The sequence below is a fragment of the Coffea eugenioides genome, chromosome 9, assembly GCF_003713205.1.
Source record: "Coffea eugenioides isolate CCC68of chromosome 9, Ceug_1.0, whole genome shotgun sequence".
NCBI classification, from domain to species: domain Eukaryota; kingdom Viridiplantae; phylum Streptophyta; class Magnoliopsida; order Gentianales; family Rubiaceae; genus Coffea; species Coffea eugenioides.
Window position 1 is genome coordinate 36,446,971 of NC_040043.1, and position 17,083 is coordinate 36,464,053.

General features: G+C 34.0%; 2 protein-coding genes across 5 annotated transcripts; one reads left to right on the forward strand and one right to left on the reverse strand.

Moving 5' to 3' along the window:
- Positions 1-5,012: 5,012 nt before the first annotated feature.
- Positions 5,013-10,204, forward strand: LOC113781983 (probable E3 ubiquitin-protein ligase RHG1A). Of its 4 annotated transcripts, XM_027327886.1 has the most exons (7): positions 5,013-5,149; positions 6,015-6,070; positions 6,977-8,177; positions 8,315-8,359; positions 8,441-8,539; positions 8,785-8,949; positions 9,769-10,204. In XM_027327886.1, exons 3-7 carry the CDS (start codon positions 7,002-7,004, stop codon positions 9,916-9,918), a joined length of 1,635 nt encoding a protein of 544 aa, XP_027183687.1. In that variant the 5' UTR covers positions 5,013-5,149; positions 6,015-6,070; positions 6,977-7,001; the 3' UTR covers positions 9,919-10,204. The 4 variants fall into 4 exon arrangements, with proteins under 4 accessions (XP_027183687.1, XP_027183686.1, XP_027183689.1 ...); XM_027327885.1 differs by lacking the exon at positions 6,015-6,070; XM_027327888.1 differs by lacking the exon at positions 6,015-6,070 and having other exon boundaries at positions 8,444-8,539.
- Positions 10,205-11,338: 1,134 nt separating this feature from the next.
- LOC113781969 (ribosome production factor 1-like) lies at positions 11,339-16,122 on the reverse strand. The gene is made up of 11 exons (XM_027327867.1): positions 15,811-16,122; positions 15,479-15,559; positions 15,248-15,343; positions 15,019-15,102; positions 14,865-14,934; positions 14,674-14,756; positions 14,137-14,216; positions 13,635-13,733; positions 13,429-13,534; positions 11,730-11,819; positions 11,339-11,588 (listed from the first exon to the last, which is right to left on the reverse strand). Exons 1-11 carry the CDS (start codon positions 16,060-16,062, stop codon positions 11,550-11,552), a joined length of 1,080 nt encoding a protein of 359 aa, XP_027183668.1. The 5' UTR covers positions 16,063-16,122; the 3' UTR covers positions 11,339-11,549.
- Positions 16,123-17,083: the final 961 nt, after the last annotated feature.

Consider the following 17,083-nt stretch of genomic DNA (forward strand, 5'->3'; position numbering starts at 1 on the left):
CATTTCATTTCAAATTATTGGTTAATGCATGTTATCCTATTTGAACTTCAATCCATCACGTTTCCGATTGCCTTGCGTTATTTATGATTCTACAACAATTAAAACTTCTATAAGACCATAAGAAGAGATAATAACAAATATAACATCCTTTCATACTTTCTTATTAATTTAAATAAGTAAGATTATTTACACTCCATTTTTGTTATTCACACTTCAATAATCATTTTGATCATATCATTTTCATTAATTAGACTATATGATCAAACAAATGGTGGAATTGCAAATAATAAAAAATGGAGTGCAAATAACATTTTCTTAAGTAAGAAGTGACTTCCATGCCTTTCTAATTTAAAAAGTAGTGGCTCCGCTTATATAAGAATTTGGTTTGAAGTTTATTAGCGGGAGGGTAAATAAAAAAAAACATTGCCAAACTTAGTAAAATTAAAAAAGTAAATGATAATATTTTATCTTTTAACTTAGTAATCCTAAGTAAAAGGGCAAAATTAAATAGAAAACAAAAAGGAAATAATGTTGTGGATTTAAAAAATCAAGAATGGTACTATTCATGAAATCCAAATTATGAAATCACTAAATAAAAAACAAAGTACTACTAGCCTTTTAACGTGGATTTTTTTTTTGAAATATTCATTTTTGATAAAAAAAAATAATGATAATAATAACACCAATTCTACCAAAAATTTTAAAAAAAGTAACATTATAGTTTAAGAGAAAGATATAGAACATTCAACCCTAAAATACTACTTAATTTGTATATATCTGGCCCAAATTTGACATTAGATTTGAATAAAAGTGCAAAACCCAAACACTAAGGATAAGTTTTGGTATCATTAATTATTTTATGTATTCTTATTACTGTCTTCATATGTAAATATGTATTTGCTATGTTAAATATATATATATATATATATATATATATATTGATTGTAGTACTTGAGGATATTATAGATGTTATCCGTTTTTCATTTCCATTTTTAGATACTAATAATTGCAACCATTGTAATTAATTTTTAATTTTATATTTTCATTATGATAGATAAAGTTAAATATATTGGGTCGCAGGGATATGAATTTAGAGGTTAGGTAAAGGAGGAGGAGAGAGGGAAAAAAATGGTGAGGAGTTGAAAAATAGCAGGAAAGGTTGAAGAAGAAATATGGGTTACAAAGATGGGCGGAGAAGGGACAAAAGAAAAAAGGGGATTGCAGGAATATGACAGATATGAAAAAATAATAATAATAGAGAGAGTGGTACCATGATAGAAGATATGAAAGGCATTTGATGACTATCTGGTATATAAGAGAAGAGGGAAATGATAGTGATTTTTAATAATTTTGAGAACTCTAAAAACACATATTACGGAGATTTTTTTTTAAAAATATACGTTAAAGTTTATGAAAAATGCTAATGTAAATGCAGTCAACAATTTTAGGGGCACAAGATAGGAGAAAGATTTTTTTCTAAAAATGGAAGAAAATAAATTGGTTATAGTTTATTTTTTTATATTATAAGTTTTGATATATGGGTATAACATAATATGTTTTGTAGGATATTGATAAATTGACCTTTTTTCAGAAAACTCTTCTCACCTTATCACCCAACCTAACCATCTCCTTAAATGCGTTAACAATGCTTTTATCACGTAAATCATTATAGATTAAATGTGAAATGAACATTTTTCTGAAAAGTGTATCGGTTCTACACTTTTACCGAGTATGGCAAAGGTAGTTCGAAGTCATAATACTCGTTAAAAATATAGATTGCAATTATAGAATTATAATGCAATTTCTGTATAATTTGCATAAAATGTCAGCCTAGTTGGACCGATCTTAAAATAATTTTGTTAAATTTCTTGTATACCAGCAAGTCTAGACTCTTTATATATACCAATAAAATGATGGTAGTATACAATTTCAATGAAAATCTACACAAACAGAAATTGATGAATTTGAGCAAACATAAATGGATGCTCATTTGCTAGTTTGAGCCGATGATAAATTTCAAAAAATTCATCAAAAGTCGAGCGAGACAAACAAGTGAATGAGGGAAAATTTTGAGTGTTCTATTATCATATTTATGTTGGAAGATATCATCAAAGTTTGATAATAGTGTTATTTGTCTTCATTTTGCCTCCAAAAAAGAATGCATGTCTATTCATACGTATGGGTGTGCAATGCTCATATACAAAAAAATAAAAATAAATGGTGTTCATCAAAACTTAAGTAAATACCTACAACATAAGATAATAAAAGTAATAATAAAGGCAATGACTATAGAAGATCAAGGAAATATCAGTAAAAAGAAAACAAGCAAAAAGGCGAATGATAAAGTTTAAAAAAAGGCAGTAAAATTATACATTGGAAAAATTACGGTGGGAAACCACAAGAAGAATACCGCATTGAAGCAAATGTTTTTTTAGAAAAGTAGCCGTAGTAAAACAGGATTTCTATAATAGACGGTTTTTGTGCATAGAAATCTCAAAGTGATTGCATGTACATATGCATAAAATTTTGAAGGGATAGCAAAATATCAACCATAATAGACATATTCAAGAGGACAAGATGAAGAGTACAAATATCTGCGTGAAAGCATTAACTGTTGTCTAACCATTTAAAAGATGCAAAGATAACGGTATCATTTTAAAGGAAATGCATGTATGCAGAATAGAAATGCATGGTCATAGAAAACAGGTAATAAAAGTGCAGGAAAAATCAATCATTGTTTATGATGGGAGCAACTGAGCAATTATTGTTCAAAAGCAAGAAAAAGCTGAAAGAAACTAAACAACTAAATCTACCATAATCACAAAAATATCACATAATCATCCGAATAAATAGACCAAGAGAGAGTTGGAGAAAGGGGAAAGAGAAGAAAATGATTTTTATTTCTTTTTTTTTTCAATCTTTTGAGATCTATTTATTTGATATGTATATTAGTCTTGAGGCAGGTAAATGATATTTTCAAAATTTTGAAGATCTTAAATGAAATTATGAGAAACCTGAGGAGAGGTTCTTGATATTATTGCTTTATCTTTTCTACTATACTGGACATGACAACTAATTTTAATTTTAGTTTCAACTTCAAACTTTGCACATGTAGCGTATGTCTAGTACTGTTAGTGCATATATTATACATAGTGTTGAAAAGACTAATCTGAAAGAGAAATTCTTTTATGGTTACTTGAAATTTTACCAAGGGGAACAATGTAGAGTCGACATAGCTCCAAGGCTCCAAGAAACAGAGGAAATTATTCAAAACTCAAAAAGCTCTTGGATTTATAATTTACTTCATTCCAATTCCCTACAAACACACTTTTTTCTTTTGCCCCTACAAGCACACTTATAAACAAAAAATGCTAATAAAACAGTGTTGCTGAGAAACATATTTGTCGAACTTTTTTATTAGGAATCTTCAAGTGCAAAAATGAGAAATCGCAACCATTTAAATGCCTTTTAGCTGTAGTGCAAATCTTATCACATTTTATTTCCAATTTAAGAATTATTGTGGAACCTGAAAAAAGTACAAAAAAAAGTGTGGATATTGCTTAACATTATTAAATCCAAGAAAACAAGAGAGGTCGACAGTTGCAAGAGTTAGTTGAGCTTAAAAGGCGGCCGAATGTTTCCTTTCAGTTTAGTGATGGGCCATCCGGTCCAAATTCAACCAAGTGGTAGTAGTCCTTTTTGAGGTGGGCTGATATCATATATTCGTGGGCCCCTACGGATTGAAATTAGCTTGACATTAATCTTTTAGACCTCCGGTAGCCGTAGATCTTTGACCCATCCTAAGTCAAACTAACCTAACGGCCAACATCTATTCCAGGGAGACTCAATGGCAGGACGGCTATTTAGTTATTGCTTTAGTTAAGGTCCTTAAGGATATGATTTTGGTTGCTTGGCTCCATCTCCCACTTTATTTATTATTAGTTATTGCCACTTATTAGAGTTCATAATTGCACTACACCTCCCTTTAAAGTCAATTATTTTCTGTATGTAATCCTAAATACCAATTATCTTACCTCGGTTTTTTATCTTTAACAATTTATTATTTATGGTAAATTATTCAAGGAATTTGGCTCCTCTCCAATGGATTCTCTCTCCATTTCTTGCAGTGCATATTTGGTGGATGTATAACACGTGTTTTTATTTATTGACAGAGGTTAGGATTAGTTAAATTTAAAATGATCATGTCCCTTCTTAATAAATGAAGATACATGTCATACACTCATATGTGTATTGTAAAAAATGAAAAGAGAATCCATAGTAAATGAATCAAATCCCATTTCTTAATATCAGCTAGAAAAAAAAAAAGAGAATGACTTTAGTACCTATCAACTAGATTTGTCTACTATAATTTTCCATTCATTTAGGGGTAAGCAAACTTTTCAACATGAAAATATTTGACTTGAACAATTTGTCAAAAATAGTGGTATGTGGTACTAAATGCTATTTTGTCCGTCTTAATTATGTGTCACCCTTGATCAACAAGATTTCTTTTTTTAAGTAATCAAAACTTCAAATTAAGACACTAGTTTTACCAACTTTTCCAACAAAAATTTTAAATTAATAATGTCTTAAATTAAATCTTGCAAATGAAAAGTAAAAAAAATACAAAAATTTTAAGCTTCAAAAATTTGTCAAACATTTTTTTTTGTTTTTGTTTTATGTAATTGTTTAAGATGAATGGAAGGTTGTTTGATTCCAAGGTCAGGGCAGCACTTGATGCATTTTAGTGACTAATAAAGTTCTTCTTGATTGTTTTCTACTTGATTGCTTACCAATAAGTGACTATTGGAAGTGAAATTTGAATCTGAGCTTCTATTAGCCTTACCAATTGAACCAAGTGTCATATTGCTTTTACATAATACGTATAGAATTAAGATTTCGTGGCATAAAATACAAGCCTGTGATATTTCAAGGGGTATATTACAATTAACTCATACTATAACTACGACTTCTTTCTTCTCGTTCTCTTGTTAGAAGTAGTAGTAGCCTTCCTCCAGCCTCGGACATCGGATCGTTCCATGCTCAACACGTTTCTTTCCTATCTTTGTTCCCTTGCTTTCTCTCTAATTAAACGCTACAAAAAGGCCTTCTCCTCCTTCCATAGCGTTCAGTGATCACAACAAGAAAGGTAGAGAACGAAAAGTTTGTTATTCTTTATTCAGATGATTAAGCAGTAAAGACATGGTACCATTTTTTGGCAGCTACAATTGGGTTTTTATTGGGTGTTCTGATATGGGTTTGCTCCGTTTTGTCTTTGTTCGTATGTGAAATTTTGTATTGTATTTGGGTTTCTGATGACAAAACGGGAAAAGGGGAACAGAATCTAGTCCTTAGTCGATATTGTTAATTTATTCTTTTCCACCAAATAAAGTCAGAATGGATTGATCGTTATGAGCTAGTTCTGTTAATTGATTTGTTTGTAATGTTTACTTGCAGATTGGCCTATGAAGATATGAATTTTTCGTTTGTTTGAATTTTTTTGTTTGGTTTTTGTCTTGATTGTTATTTGATGGTTGATGTTTTTATGCAATATATGTGGGTTTCTTGTTTTCTGTCGAATAAGTTGGTTATAGGATGATTTTGGAGAAGCCAATTTTATTTGCTTTGGTTAAGGAGTAAATTGGTGGGAACCTTTTTCCGTTTATAATCAAGAGCTTTTGATGCCATATTTTGCGGAAAGTTTGTCCTTTGACCATCCTTTTTTTTTTCAATTTTTTCTTTTCTTTTCGTTTTTATTCCTGTCCTTTACTGGTTTCGTCATTCTATTGAACAGTATTTGTGGTATGCTGATTCTTATATGACTTGCTTTTGTATTTGAGTGTCTATAATCATATGATCATTAATCATAATGGTGGTATTCTGTAATAAGCCACTTTTGTTTGTGTATTATGTGATATTTGACTGCAACTCTCTTTTTCCAGAAACTGCATGTATCTATTTGTATGAGGAAATTGAAGGTTGCTGTATGATTTCCATATCCGTGTTTTCTACAGGAATTTCTTGTGTTTAAGCTCTTCAATCAGTTTGGAGGAGCTCTTGCGTTTTGTATGTAAGTACTGTTAGTTGCTGTGTCGTTTTAATCTGTGCCTGTTGCTATAGTAAGGACAGATCTCCAGTGAGACTTTATGGTACCTGAACTCTGGCTTACCTTAATGGAAGATGGATTGCCTTGTTGTTTACGTACCTCATTTACATGCTGTGCCCTACTATCTGATCCTAGTGATGTGGAATGGCCTTCCCTCCCCATAGTTATTAGGCAGTAAAACCACAGCTAGGATGCAGTTTATGAGTTGAGTTTTCCTGCTCCTTTATGGTAATTTGATTGTTATTAATGTAGGAAAAGAATTTAGCTAATTAATGATAATTATCATTTCATGTCTGATTGGGGTCTTTATCTAGAACTTTCCTCTAGGTGCATATGAATACCGAAGAATGTTTTGTGACCTACAATAAATCATTGACTGAGCTGATTTCTTGGGCAAAAATACTATGTGGATTTTTCCCTCCACTGGCATTTCTGCCTGTCTTTTTTGTTTCAATGTTGCTTCCCTCTTGAAGATGAGTCACGCTTATTATTCTGTTTTCCCTTCTATTGAATATGACTTCTCGTGTTTATTATAACAGGAATTTCTGAGTGTATGTAATTACTCCCAGTTTGTTATATGAGATGCTTGCTTCCTGAATTTAATCTGGAATCTACTTGTATAGTACATTAGTTCTTGTTACTCGATAATTTGAAGCTTAACTTTGCTGGAATTAATTGCTGCTATATTTTTCATTGGTAAACCACGATTAATTGTTTTAATACTTGTCTAATTGCTGTTCAACTACAATTTTTTTTTTTTTTGGGAAAAGAATCTCTTTTCGCTTGTAAGGGAGAGCTGGTTTTATGTTGATTTAGATGTCAAACCTATATGAAGGTCTTGACTGCTTCAATATGTTATTGCTCATACAGGAATAAGGGTAGATAGTAAAGTAAGATGGATGAGTTTTCTGGTAAGAGACACAGAGTTGGGGTGGTTGTCCCCAGAAAAGGATCTAGACTTGTTTCCAGGGATACCATTGATAAAAGAGATCAAAATGCTGAATTTTGCAATCGTCTTGGATGCAATGGAAGACTTAAATATGGAAAGAGTAATCAAAGTGATTGTGCTGGCAAATCCAAAAATATAAGGCCTTCCTGTCATTCTTCAAATGGCAAGCAGATTACTAGGAGCTCCCCAGAGACTTGTTTTCCAATTAATAATGGAAGAAAATCACGACGTGATTCTGATTCTTTTAGGAAATCTTTGTCTAACTTAGACAATGATTCTGCAGAATCTTGTGGTGTTCGGTGTGAGCCAGATGTTACGGAACACATCCCTTTAGTAAATAGGAATAACACGGTACTTCAGCCTGATTTACAAGATTCAAGTGCTGGTAAAGTCACACTGACAGAAGTAGGGAGTTCAAGCACAGGATCAAGTAATAAATCTCATATAGTATTTCGTCACAAGCCTCCGTCTGGCTGTCAAAATCCTCTTCCTGGTCCCTCTGTTACATCTGTTATTTCTACATCAAATAGCATGGCTTCAGGGTCTAGGAACTACAATGGGAGTCGGTATGGTTTAAGAAATTTAAGATGCAACTCAATATCTGATGTTATCCCACGAGGTGGTTCAGCCTCAGAATCTAAGGTTAAGAGGGATGTTTTAAGAAAAAGAAGTCCTGAAGCACAAAGTAGTGCATCTTCTTCAGGAAGAAGAGGTAGCATGGCTCGTTCTGAAGATGGACATGTCTCCGCCTTCAATACAGGAATCTCTGTCACTGGCTCAAGACATGGTAGAAGCTGGGTTTCAAATAGTGATTCTCACACTGCACCTCTGAGGACTCGGAAGGCATTGAACTCAAATACTAGGATTGGGCTTTCAAATCTTGACAACAGAAATGCTTTATTAACTAGTGAATCCAGTAGCAGTATTGCACAATTATCTAGACCTGAAACTCCTAATAGTGCTAATTTACATAGTTTATCTTATCAATCTTCCATGGAAGGTTCTTCAAATGCTTCAAGCTCCTGTAGACTATCTGCGAGAACTGGTATAATGTCCTTGACGCCCACAGAACATGGTATTACTCATGCTTTGCGGCGACGTAACCTGAATGGAGTTGCTGAGGTACTTCTCTGGTTCATCCGAAGAAGCACACTCCTTTGTTTCTTTTGTGCTTAACAGAGAACTCAATACTCCAGTTCTGTTTTCTTGATCTTGCCTTGGCAATTTTTAGTAAATTGTATTATTTCATTCTGGCGCAGGTACTACTAGCTCTTGAGAGAATTGGACAAGATGAAGAGTATGAGGTACTCAATCTTTGGCAACTTTATGATTTGTGCAGATTGGCACTTGTATGTTGACTTTACTTCTTATCCATTTTGACTCAGCAGTTACTTGCTTTGGAGAACGATTTATTTCTTGGCCACCTCAACTTCTACGACCAGCACAGAGATATGAGATTAGACATTGATAACATGTCGTATGAGGTAGGTTATCATAAGATGCAATAGATTGGAATCACTAAGTACAATATTGTTCTAACTACTTTTTATTCCTTTTCTGGCTAACCAGATTGTACTAACTTGAATTTATAACAATTGTCTTTTAAATCAGCATTTTTTTGTTAATCACGAAAGTTTTCTTATTTGTTTCTTGGCTATAAATTGGTGCCGCTGATGTACAATGCCCTCTTTTCGTACTTCTTGACTGTTTTTGTACTCCTTTTTGACAGGAATTACTTGCTTTAGAGGAGAGGATGGGTACTGTGAGCACAGCACTCTCAGAAGAGGCATTTGCTAAATGCATCACGAAAAGCATATACCAGACTGCTACGGCAGATGTTGGGGCTGCTGGATGTAGTGAGGATGAAGCTGATATTAGATGCAGTATTTGCCAGGTGGTGTCCTCATTACCAAATATATGCTCTTGAAATAACGCTTTTGTTTGGATGTGCTTTGAGTAGTTACTGTTAAAAAAGTTTTTGGCCCTCAAGATAGAAGCAGCCTAACTGTAGCATAGAATTACCATCAGTGGTCATCCTAGATGAGAGATTTTGAGGTAAGCTTGGATTAAGTTGGCAATGTTGGCCAGTATTTCTAAAAGAGCTCCAGTGGAAGTAGGTTTTTTTTTTTTTTTTTTTTAAAAATGAATTCCCTAAGAAACGGACCAGAATATAAATCTGCTGTATGCAGAACCCCATCCCTCCCCCCAACCCCCCCCCCCCCTCTTGAAAAAAAAAGGAAGAAAAGAAAGGAAGGCCGAAGATGGATGAATAAAGAGAACGTTTATTGTGAAGACTTAAATGTGTGTGCATGTTTGCCTGTGTCTCTTCTGGCTGAACCTCAGTCGGTTTTGCTTCAAATTCAACTTAGCTGATGATGATGATGAGCCTTTTGTTTCAGCTGCATCAATTTGCTTGTGCAAAATTATGTATAATTTATTGAGATTGGAACTGCGGGAAACCAGTTGACTCTGTGATGCATGATTCTCGTTTGTTCCAACAATGATGCATTTGTAGCTTGCAACAAATTTGATAATGCTACAAGTTTCCTGGTTTAGAATTAGGCCCTATTTGAATGCTTGCAGAATTTCTGACACCTCATCCATGTTTTCCTATGGTGGATGATTTTCTCTAATTGGAGAAACTGATTTGCCAGTTATACTTGAATTCTTTCCATGCACACTCAAACATTGATGAAAAGCACCTACTTTGCAGGAAGAGTATGTAGCAGGTGATGAAATTGGGAAGCTGGGATGTGAACATGGTTATCACTTGGTATGTATACACCAGTGGTTACGGTTGAAGAATTGGTGTCCCATTTGCAAGGCTTCAGCTGCACCATCCCAGTCTTCTTTGTCGTCCTAAGCTCAACTGCCAAGCTATACAAGGACACTAAATAACATACCCATGTACAAATTACAGAGTCTGGTCATGCTTTTGCACCGCCTTCCTTTTCTCATTGTAAATAGTTTCTTAGCTACATTCAGTTTAGTAAGCAATAACTGATTTCTAAGTGGAAATTTAGGTGGCAGGGTAAAAGATAGGATAGGAGAGTTAAGATGTTGATACTCCTTGGAAAATTGTTTACATCTAAAATAATGTAACATTTGTGTCTTTCTAAAACTCTATAAAGTAAACATGATTTCTATTCCGTTGAACAAATTTTAGATGTTGGAAAGTTTTCAAGGTATGTAAGATGTTACCGGTTGACTGTACATTTCACTTGTATTGATAAAACAAATTGGTAACAAGATTATAAGCATCTCAAAAACTAAAAAGTCTTCTACATAAAAAGAAATAAATAATTTACACTTCAATCCCTTTGTCTAGTTGGAAAGAATTTCGAACGAAATGGAGTTCAAGTATTTGTTCACTTCATCTATTTATTTTTTATGATTCACATGCTGTTAAACCTGTTAAATAATTTCTTTTAGATCGTTTAGAAATCTTTTTACCATTCTTTTTTATTTTTGACCGAACCCGGGTTGGTACGAATGCTTAAATTCTTTTGCAATATTAACCAAAATTTGGTTGGCAGTACAATACTAATCATAACAGCCCTGTCATCTAGTTGCCAAGCCTTAGGCCCAAGAATAAGGAACTGCTGATGTTAGTTTGCTTCATCCTTTTTATTCTTCCCGCGTTTAATGTGGTTTCCATCTAGGATTTCTTTGTAAAGGCCCTCTATGTTTCCATGCAAAGAACCTTTAATGAAGTGAAAAAAATATTACCAAGACAATCAAAACCAACAACTTATGATGGATAGTTCAACCAATAATTGAGCAACCACATATAAGAGTTCAAGATAAATCTTCAGTACTTCAGCCCAAACACAGAAAGCTACTCATTTGCGGTTGAAGTACGACAAATTTTTCACTGCAATTGACCCATTTCTATTCGCCAGCCTTCCCATGGTTTCATGTACCAAGTCCCCACCAAGAGATTTCCTTATCCGTCCAAAATAAATAAAAAAACAAGTCTACGCCTAAAATCACTAGCCACCCAAAAGGCCAAAACAAACAAGACTGCCTGGACCAACTCAAAATCTCCAAGCATTTGAGTTGGAGCTGATAAACATAGAATTTAACTAAAATCAGTACAATCAATGCATTCAAAGATCGACACGGTCACAATAGCCAACCTTCTCGTGGTTTTGCCTAAACAAGCCCTTTTACGAAGCTTCCCCTACTTGTCCCACGAGGGGGGATTTTTTTTGTTGGAAGACGTGGGTGTTGGGGGGGTAGGGGGGGGGGAGGATAAAACATTTCTACACGACAAAAAGGACTGCCAGCACCAAGCTGAAAATCTCCAAAACTTGCATTAGAGCTGATAAATAACCAATGTGGATACACAATTTGTAAACTCAATATCTCATACCTAACCTGAGCTGGAGATCTAATAAGACCTAAGCTCACAGATCCTCACAGGAAGCTACACTTTTAACTTGTTCTTAACCTGAAACTAAAACCTATTTACCCAGTAGGACAACATTTCTCTCACAAGAAAAATCTTCTGCGACTAGTATCCATTTCCGGCTGGTATTCAAAAGATAAACAAAGCAGAGCAGAAAAATGAATTAGCTCAATGCAGGCAAAAAAGATAAATATCTGTATAAGTAATGAAGACCTATAGCTAAATCAAGCATTATTGCAGAATAAAAAATAAGCGGGAATCACCTTGTGAACCCACTCATATTCCCCACCCTTTGAATCAAATGTTCCATGTTGCAGACTGATTAACTTTAATGTGAAACGAGGACCGCATTCCTGCAAGATTTCCATCTGATGTTACAAAAGGCATCATAGGCAGAGAATATATTAAGTGAACTACATGAGGACTATCAACATTAACACAATACCTGGCAGCTGTAAAACTTTTTTCCTAAAAACTTCAATGGCAAACACATATAATAATAAACTTAAAATAGTCAGGCACAACAATCCACTTTTTGTTTTTTTGCAAAGTTTGCCGATTAACTACCCTAAAAAGCTGGCATTTGGAGGCAAATGCAGACATCTGAATAAGATAACAATAGCATCAAGCTCCATCTCATTAACTCTCATTAAAAGAAGTTGAATAGCATCATTCAAACAGCTTTATCTTGTTGGAAAACTCGTCACTTTTTTTTTCTCTTTTTGGTAATGAGAAAAAACTCATCACTGTCCATAGGTTTTCAAGCTCATAGACAAGAAATCATGAAATTTTCCTCAAAAAGATTTTTGATCTCATGAGAAACTTAGATCAATTTAAAACACATATGTAATTCCATATCAACTCCCTCCCAGCAAGGGAAGTGACAGTTTTGCATCATTACACAGACTCAAACTTTGCTTTCTGCCCTCTTCATACTATATATACTTCATATCTTCAAAGTATTCGACTTCACGAGGAGAGTTCTCTTGCAATAAGAAAATCAATAGGTGGAAAAAACAGATAACATATGAAAGTCAAACAAACAGATTACCAATAGTCTCTTTCTCTGCTTCTGTTTTGCCTTTTATGTGTTGTTGTTTTGTAGTAATAAATATTTCTTTGATGAACAGTTAAAACAAACTGGAAGGAAATTTTAAGCATTGTTCACGAATGTTCAGATCTCTATAGCACATACACTTACCAGACCAGCTAGAAGCCAAGTTCTTGGTGTAGTTTCAGCTTTACTAGGTAAAGTTTCTAATTCATATTCTGACTCAGATAGCTATTTCCTTTCGTGTTGCATTTTTTTGCCCCTTGTTTCTTATCCTTCTCTACATTTTTTAAGTGGATAATATGAATGTGAGTTTTTTTTCAGCCACTAAATCGATTCCAAACCTTAAAAAGAACTGCCGTAAAGCATGAAAAGAATTGGCCATCAGTATAAACAGCAATTAAAAAGAAAGACGAAAAATGCTAAAGCATAAAAGACCTGTATGACAGGAATATTATAAGGGGCTATAGAAGTGTCAAGAGGGGTTTTCTCCATTCCTTAACCAGTTAACCCAAAGAAACATGTATGACTGGCATTGACTCAATTACCAGTTAACAATAGACATTCCGGTCAAAACATGGCCTGTATGATGTGCATCTTCATATACCGAAACTAAGGGTGCTGCAGATGGCAAATATGAGGACAAGGCCATTCATGGGAAGATTCAAACTTACTATAGAGTTCCTTGCAGGCAAATTTGTGCAGATCCAAGTGCATTACTAATTGCCATTTTAAGGCTTAGTCTCCTTAAAACAGCAACAAATTAATTCCCCTTATCTTGGGATTAGGACAAATAGCATTTTTAACAAAACTAAAACTTATTCTTGAATTCTAAATGTGCTAGAAGTACTTATCACAAAAGAAAGAATATACATCTCAAGACAAGAATGAACTAAATCAGAAACACAAACCTGAAGTCGTGCAATAAGTTTCTGCTCGCTTTTCTCATCGTTATTATCCTTGCTCTTTTTGCCACTGGATGCAGCCTGCTTACTTTCTTTGGTTTCAAAAATGTAACTTCACATTCAAAAGATAAGGTTGCCATCACAAAGCTTTATTACAAGTCTAAGATCAATATGTGGAATAGAACAAACTCCTTAAAAGAAAGAACACACACCGGTGATGGCGAAAGAATACAAAATCACGTTGATTGTGAAACGTTACAACTCGACGACCATGAAAATTAGGATCTTGTGGGAAAAGCGATTGTATCAACCTATTAACCAAAATAATGCATAGAAAGAGTCATAAACAAAAATATAGATCCTAAAGTGCACGAGACAGAAATTATCTAGCAAAATACTTCATAAATATTCTAGGTTTAAGAGTACATGACATTCACAAACACATACAGGAGAGAGAGAGAGAGAGAGAGATCTTAAAGTGCACGAGACAGAAATTATCTAGCAAAATACTTCATAAATATTCTAGGTTTAAGAGTACAAGACATTCACAAACACATACAGGCGAGAGAGAGAGAGAGAGAGATGATCTGTGCAAATCCAGAGAAAACAACATAAATTAACTGTGCCACCACACTAAATATAATCAATGTTTTAAACACACATCCACTTTCCTGTAACTCTCTTGAAAAAATCACATATAAAACAAGAAGTCACCTCCCGATACGATGTCCCAAGCGTGTTGTGAAGTTATTCAAGACTAGCTCAGGCTTGTGACTAGTTGGATTCCCATGATTCTGCAAGTGAAGGAGAGTAAAGCATCATCATCTATCTGGAACTACAAGACATCCAAAATCCAACATGCAATACCTAAGTATGGAATACACATACACATATACAGACCCAGATATCCATGAAAACAACAGCCATTTCAAGAAAACACACGCAGAAGAAAGCACATGATAATTAAAATTACACTATTGAGAATGAGGGAAAATATTGAGGAAGGAATAGCAGGATACTGAAACAAAGCTATCAAAGGAAAACTTTGGGGATAGGTATCTAACTAAAGGACCATCAGAAATTGCAATACTAAAATCATCATGAGTACTAGAGTGCAACGTAAAACCATGACAACATTCAGCACCCTTATCAAACTAATATAGCTACTTCTCTTAAGGGAAAATCATTCCTAATTAAAAAGCTTAGCAGCTTAGACAAGATTCTGAAAAAGAAGACGGAGGACCAACAAACCTTAATATCCTTGCGCAGAAGCAGCTTTGATAATTTGAAATGGGCAGTAGGTCCATCAGGTAATGCAATTATCAATAAAGCATCTAAAAGAAGATTCCATCATTAGTATTCTACATTAACTCATGAGGAGAGAAAAAAGGCCAGACGCAATGGTTGTGTGCAAATGCTAGATAAAGGCTGCATAATTTAACCTGGTTCCCGGCGATTAGTGTGGACAACGATAACAGAAGTGAATTCCTTATTTTCTGCATATTCTACAATCTGCATAGGCAAAATATGCCAAAATAAAAACTATTTTGTAGTTTTTTGAAAAAAAAAGGAATTAACAGAAATTAATATTAAAACCTTTTTAAGATCATAGGTTCCTCTCTTGAAATAGTGTGCATTTGGGATCACAGAGAGTAGATCTGATATAAAAGCAGGTCCCCTCTGTAGAGAAAGAAATAAATAAGACATAAAATCTACACACAAAAAAAGCAAGTCTTTGACAACAGGGAAAAACAATAATAATGATCTGAAACTAAAGGCAACGCTGTACAGTCAAATAGGTACATATACTCAAATTAACACATACAGTTGAATTGAAGCGGCAAGTTGTTATGAGTATCTTTGGAGTGCGGTCCTGCTTCAGAATCGAACTAAATTCATCTACATCATTTGCAGCAAATAGCTGTAGATGAAGAAGGCAAGAGCAGCACATATGAGACACACAGGATAATCTGTCATGTTATCAAATTTTCCAAGTATTCTTTCCAAATATGCAGCTTGGGAAAACATTGAAGATTCAAGATGGATAACAGGATACCTCTTCATCGTCAGGCTTGCAGATAGTCTCGTCAAGCTCCCTGGTATTTTCAATTGTGCGAGGGATTTTCCTCGGCGGAGGCTGCTTGTCGACAGAAAAATGTCCATCAGAATACAATTAGATAGTCAAATATTGTTTTAATCAATTGCTTGCTTGTTGGATCAAAAATTACTAATTGCAAATTATTAGCATATATTAGACATATCGGATTGGACATACCAAACACTAAAGCCTCAAGATTAACAAACAGCATTCGTTTGATGAGAAAGATATGGAAAAAGAATGTCTTTAAAATAAATGAATTTAAAAAAGAAAAAGGATGAAAGGCAAACCTCCTCGCCAAGCTCAAGAGCTCTCTGCTCAGCCGCTTCACGAGCCTTGGCCCTCTTACGTTTCTCAAGCCTTTTCTGCTGCTTAAGCTTGGCATGGACGGCAGACCTCTTCTCCTTATTCTTTATTGTCGATGGAAGCAATCCATCCGCCGCCAGTTTCTCCTTCTTCTTCTTCTTTACCTTTTGTTCTCCTCCTTCCTCGGTACCCTGGACATCGGTGGTGCTGGCGAAATCCTTTCTCTTTCCTCCCATTTTTCTCCGACTAGCTCTTCTTCTGCACTAATGAACCAAGAAGAACAACAATTTACGAGGTCAACAAGAGCGATAAACTCTTCCAAAAACCCTTCAAATTATTAAGAGGTTGTATTTTAGGATTTGGGAAAAATTGCACTTTTCATCCCTAATGTTTAGAGTATTTGAACAATTTTGTCCCTAAAGTTTCAGTCAAAATGCATTTTGTTCTCGTAGTTTATAATTTCGATCAATTTCATCTCGAAAGTTTTATACAAACACATTTCATCATCATAATTTCATAAATTTGACCAATTGAAGACAACTAAATGATTGTTAACCAATTTGGACAGAATATCATCACATGATTAGCATGTCCTGTTAATAATTGTATTTTTAATACTTAATTCAATCATCAATTAAATTATAGAAATAATAATGAGTGTGTTCGATTAAGAGATTATCTTTTTTAATTTATGATATGCAGTATGTGAGTTAAAAAAATAAATTGGATAAATAGACAATTTGAAAAGCATGTATATGATACAACAAACCATAATTTTGCAAATAAATGACAATCTAAACAATTCTTTTGTTCACACTAATATTTTTCTCTAATTGGTTGTAATGGGATTGTTTGAAAATTTTCTCCTATTGACTACAATAGGGTTTTTTCCTCTCCCCAACTTCGTTTCCTCTCAATCTTTTTGTTTAATTTGTGATTAATAGGAGATTAATGGTGGGCGAAATTTTTTAATTTTTTCTTAAATAAGAAAGTGAATTAAAAAACAATTTCTGAGGTTTTCGTTGATCTAATATTTTTTTTTATTTTATTAACGGGCATGCTATAGTCAAGTGATGATATTTCATTCAAATCACCTGGCAATCCATCAATTGTCCTTAATTAGTCAAATTTATGAAATTATGATGATGAAATTGTGTTTGTATGAATCTTTAGAAACGAAATTTGTCAAAATTATAAAATTATAAGGATGAAACATGTTTTGACTAAAACTTTAGGGACAAAATTGTCCAATACCCC

Bases quoted from the DNA above. Each gene is read 5' to 3' on its own strand.
- LOC113781983 (XM_027327886.1), top strand. From the start codon at position 7,002: ATGGATGAGTTTTCTGGTAAGAGACACAGAGTTGGGGTGGTTGTCCCC. The intron at 8,178-8,314 runs GTACTTCTCTGG...ATTCTGGCGCAG, and splicing joins ACCTGAATGGAGTTGCTGAG to GTACTACTAGCTCTTGAGAG. The intron at 8,540-8,784 runs GTAGGTTATCAT...CCTTTTTGACAG, and splicing joins TTGATAACATGTCGTATGAG to GAATTACTTGCTTTAGAGGA.
- LOC113781969 (XM_027327867.1), bottom strand. From the start codon at position 16,062: ATGGGAGGAAAGAGAAAGGATTTCGCCAGCACCACCGATGTCCAGGGT. The intron at 14,217-14,673 runs GTTTGTTGGTCC...CTTCACTTGCAG, and splicing joins TTCTGCGCAAGGATATTAAG to AATCATGGGAATCCAACTAG. The intron at 11,820-13,428 runs GTTTGTGTTTCT...GAAATCTTGCAG, and splicing joins AACTTATTGCACGACTTCAG to GAATGCGGTCCTCGTTTCAC.